At 47.6% G+C, this 4,686-nt stretch overlaps 1 protein-coding gene across 1 annotated transcript in view; it reads right to left on the bottom strand.

Moving 5' to 3' along the window:
* The window catches only part of UBE3D (ubiquitin protein ligase E3D), an 87,222-nt gene extending 86,368 nt beyond the window's left edge, over window positions 1–854 (bottom strand). Inside the window, exon 1 of the mRNA XM_010565816.1 lies at window positions 793–854. Within this exon, the coding sequence (XP_010564118.1) occupies window positions 793–854 (62 nt within the window). The remainder of the gene's footprint in view (window positions 1–792) is intronic.
* Between the last annotated feature and the right edge of the window lie 3,832 nt (window positions 855–4,686).

The raw sequence follows: 4,686 nt of genomic DNA, 5'->3' as shown, positions 1-4,686 counted from the left end.
CCTCCGCTCGGCCCGCGGTCGGCTGTGGGGTCGGGTCTGGGTGCCCAGGGCTGGGTCCTGTCGGGTCCCGAAGCCCCGAAGTCGAGGCCTGCACGATCTGCCCGGGCAGCCGCTCCAGGGCCCGGCCGGTTTCACGGGGTTTTCTTACGCCCAGCCTGATGCTCTTGCGTGTCAACACCTGCCTGTCACCTACTGTCCTCCTGCCACACGGCCGCTGTGAGGAGCCTGGGCCCGTCTTCTCAGGCACCTCCCCACAGGCATCGGGGGCTCTGGTTGGGTGTCCCCCCTGAAGCCATCTCTCCTCACAGGTCTCCAGCCCCAACCGTCCTGGGTGGCATCCAACAAACTTGGTCCTGTTTACCGACACCTTCCCTGCAAGAGGCAGGGGGGCAAGACTGGGCATCATCTCCTAGATGTAGTCTATCAAGTGCCAACTGACGGTGGATAATCGGTCTCCTTGATCTAAGGGCTCCGCTCCAGGATGCTGTCAGCCCTCGTTTGCTGCCAGGGCCAGCTCAGCTCACTGCCCACCAGGGCCCCAGGGCTTCCCCATGGAGCTGCTCCCCAGCCGGGCACTCCTGGTCTCTGCTTCCAGCCTGACCCATCACGGGAAACCCTCCATTTCCTTACATCTGACCACAATCTCTAGCTGCCCCTCCTTCTGTGCAGTATGGGCTCTCACTTCCACAGGGTCTCTGGAAAGACCCTGTGAAACTTGTTTTCATTTTCCCTGGTACTGCACAGTCTGCTGGACTCCTCCTCAAGCTCCTTAGACTGGCAATTACCCCTCACCACTGCACGTATCTGGCAACCAAGGGCACCAGCTCCGCACACTCCAGCGTGCCCTTATCCATGGGCCACAATGCCTTCAGAGATATACCTGTTTCAGCGTGGCCTTACGCACAGCTACAACCCCTTCAGAAGTAAACCTACTCCAACATGGCCTTACCCATGGCTGCCGTCCCTCCAGGGGTGTACCTGCCCTGTCATGGGCTTATCCACGGCCACACGCTTTGAGGTGCTCCAGCATGACCTCATGCACAGCCACAGATGCTTCAAGGTGCACCTGCTGCAGTGTGGACTTATCCACAGCCACAGATGCTTCGGCGTGTACCTCCTCCAGCATGGACTTCTCCTTGGGCTACAACGCATTCAGAGGTATACCTGCTATAGCACAGACATAACCACGGCCAGAGACGCTTCCAGATATACATGCTCTGGCGTGGACTTATCAATGATCACAGATGCTTCGGGATGTCCTGCTCCTGCATGGGCTCATCCACAGGTCGCAGTCCCTTCGACTCGAGTTCACACTGGAGTTCCAGCCTGTCCACTACAGCAGCACAGAAACAGCAGCGATGCCCTGACCATCTGCCAGCCCAGGCGCATCACCATTGCTGTTATCAAAATGTTCCCAGGCACAGCACAGTGAGATACTACACAGATAAGCACTACAGCAGTACAGCAAGCAGCGAAAGCAAAAAGCAGCCTCTAACGAGCGCTGGACTCTAATATACAGGGAGGCACACAAGCCCCATGCAAGCACAGGAGCCTGCCAATTACAAGCTAAACACCAATAACAGCTATAAATTTGATCTAGCACATTCCAATCAAACCTGTCGTTATCTCGAACCCTTCAAGTCCCACGTTGGGCACTGACGCATTGGCCAGGAAACATAAGTCTGCCCAAATCCCTCCCAATCCACATTCACCCAGCTCTTGAATGCTGTCACATTGCACTTATACCAAACGGACCCTTGGCACAGGCATCTGCTGCTCTGGGATGAGGCTTCCTACTGCCTCTCACCAGGTCTTTTTATCAAGAGACTGTAAGCCCACCTTGACATTCCCTGTGTGACTGTCCCTTAGCTCATGAGCACAGTCACCACTGCACGCTTGATCCAGCATGCCACCCTCACGGTATATAAGAGGTTGCTGATGGTCTGTATTCGAGGACACCAAGGAAAGAAGCTTCTGCTTTAGGAAAAAAGTCTTTTGCTATGTCAAGTATTTACTTTCTATGAAAGTCACAAGACCTTCTGCGATTGCAGAGAGTTATTTGAAAACATGATCTGCAAAGCTTCACACAAAAAGGCAGATTTGCACATGTTAATTTTATAGCAATTTACTGTTTAAGACATGATTACTTTGAAGTAATCTTAGTCCTTGGAGTTGGCAAACCCAAGTAGATGTTTTAGGAGAGTCTTGAAGAAATAGAAGGAGTAAGGTTAGATTTTGTGGAAAAAATACAGCAGACAACAGTCAGCTAAACTGTCTCAACCAAGTATTTTTCTTCTACAAAGCATTAATTTATTCAAGTATTCTAAGATGCAGACTATACTCTCTACATGCTGTTCTGAGCGTGTTTTGGGATTTTTTTGTTGTTGTTTGCTTTTTTAAGGAAGAAAAGTATTTAGTCCACATGGTAGCTTTCATTTCCAATTACTTCACAAACCAATGTACATATTGCAGGTTAAATTGTTCTCAGTAAGTAGGTCACACATCAAACATAAAATCCATGTAATTATAGGAGAATCGACTCCTAGTGTTAGTAACAGGGCCTTGGGCCCTGACTTTACAAAGGCTTACACAAGACGACAAAGTTACGAATAATCTTAAGCATTTGCAGGGTGTGAGCTTCATTTATTCAAAATTGTCTATTACAGGTTTCCCACCATTTCTGCAGTGCAATAATTACACAGAAGTGAAGGTAACTTGCTCCTACAGAGCAAGTGCATGTAGCATCAGTGGGGCATCTAGCCCAGTATTTTGTCTCCAACGTCAGTAAAAGGAGATACTATTTAGGAAGAGCTCCTTAGCGTGGCCACTTCCCAGTACTTCCCCTGCATCTCTCATTGTATTAGGGATGCTGGAGGGTACATCGCTGCCTATATCCTTCCATGTCCACTTACGGATGTGTTTGCCATCAATATGAATAATGCCTCCTTGAACCTATGGATAGTGTCCAAGTCCCCAACCTCTGGTGGCAATACAGTCTAGAAGTTCACAATCTGCTTTGCAGAAAAGTGTTTTCTTTACGTGTCTCAAAAATGATCTTCTACTGTTTTCACGAGGTGCCTCCTCACTCTCATACCATGGGATTTGGTTAATAACAACTTTATATCCTTCATGATTTTGTAAACCTTGATCAATCCTCTCTCCTGCCTTCTCTCTCCGTATCGAACAGTCCCAGCCGTTATTGCTCTCGCTGCAAGGCAGCGGCACCATCCCTCCTCTGTGCCCTCCCTAACACCTCTACATCCTTCTTGAGCTGTTTAGACAAGAAGTGATGCAGCAATCCATCTGAGGCTGCGCCAGCCTTTTATATAGCGGCTAAACTACTACCTCTATCTTGTTCTCAATATGCCTCCCGATAACGTACTATGTTTTGTGGGGGTTTTTTGATTGCCACTGCACATAAAGTTGATGAGGCAATTTCAGAGAACTGTTTGAGAGCTCCGAGTTGTAACTGCCACTACTAAATTCAGCAAAAGGGAAGCTTAGAAATCTAACCACTTTACAGTGCGGGAGCACGTGAAGGCATGTTGTCAGTTATTGAAAGTTGTATCCCCTTTGTGAAGATCACCACTCTTAAATAGCTCCAGAAGCACAACCCACTTCCCACAACCCATTTCATAAGAATGAAATCTCAAATGCATTTTTAAGTATCTCCAAAGAAAAATAAATCTAAATGCACCATTTTAATTGGAAATGCACAACCTGTAGAATCATACTCAGTGCCTCAGAAAACCAGTGGGAATTGTCAACTTTCCAAAAAGTAACTGTTTCTCATCTACTGAATCCCGGAGTAGTTCAATGAGAAAAGGAATAGCATTTCCTCTTTATTATTATCCCAAGTCTGGAGAATAAAATTAGACTTCATAAAATGTTGGCTGATAACGTAAGTCAGCAAGTAGAAGATTTATCAATATTATGAGATTTTCCCCTGACAATATTTTAGAAATATTTGTCTTCAGACAAAGTCTAAAAGATTTATTGCCTAAGCTGAATGCACCTTTTTTTTTTCTTTTTGCAGTTACTTAAGTAATTTATAACCATAATAACCACTTGCTATCATGAAGCCTGCTTAAATCTGAGAACCATAATGATGGCTTTTAAACTAACAGATTGCAGTCTGAGAACCGTACCCTTCATACTGTGGAACGGGTCGCTTGAAAATCGCTCTTGAGTAAAAAATTCCTTCCAGTATCGTCCATGTGGGCACCCCCACACTTTCCTGAGTAGTAAGGACTCAAGCGTGCTACTCACAACAAATTTTAGAAAATTCTAAATACAACTACTAGTAGTATAATCACTAATATTTTCTGAAGTGCCCCCTGCCTTCCATTTTTACCTGCACTATATTTGGCGAACGACATAAAGATTAGGCAAAATAAACGTATATCCACATCTATAACCCTGTTATTTTTATTTCCGCCAGTGCCCAAGCGCCCTCTTGCATGTTTTCCCCACACGTGGCACGACGACGACGGCATCGATGAGGCCCAAGCAACCCCCTCACCGAAACTCGCAGCCCGGGCGCAAACCCCCCTCATCCTCCGCGCAACGAACGCCGGGGCTGCCGGCTCCCGCGCCAGCGCAGGTGCGTACAGCAACGCACCGCTACGCACCTGCGCAGGCCAGCGCCGACAAACCGACCACCGCTAGACACCCCCTTCCCCCCGT

Source organism: Haliaeetus leucocephalus, unplaced genomic scaffold (genome assembly GCF_000737465.1).
Source record: "Haliaeetus leucocephalus isolate CR32 unplaced genomic scaffold, Haliaeetus_leucocephalus-4.0 Scaffold195, whole genome shotgun sequence".
Classification (NCBI taxonomy): Eukaryota; Metazoa; Chordata; class Aves; order Accipitriformes; family Accipitridae; genus Haliaeetus; species Haliaeetus leucocephalus.
The sequence above is the reverse complement of the archived record's forward strand: the minus strand, read 5'-3'. Positions and strand labels throughout refer to the sequence as shown.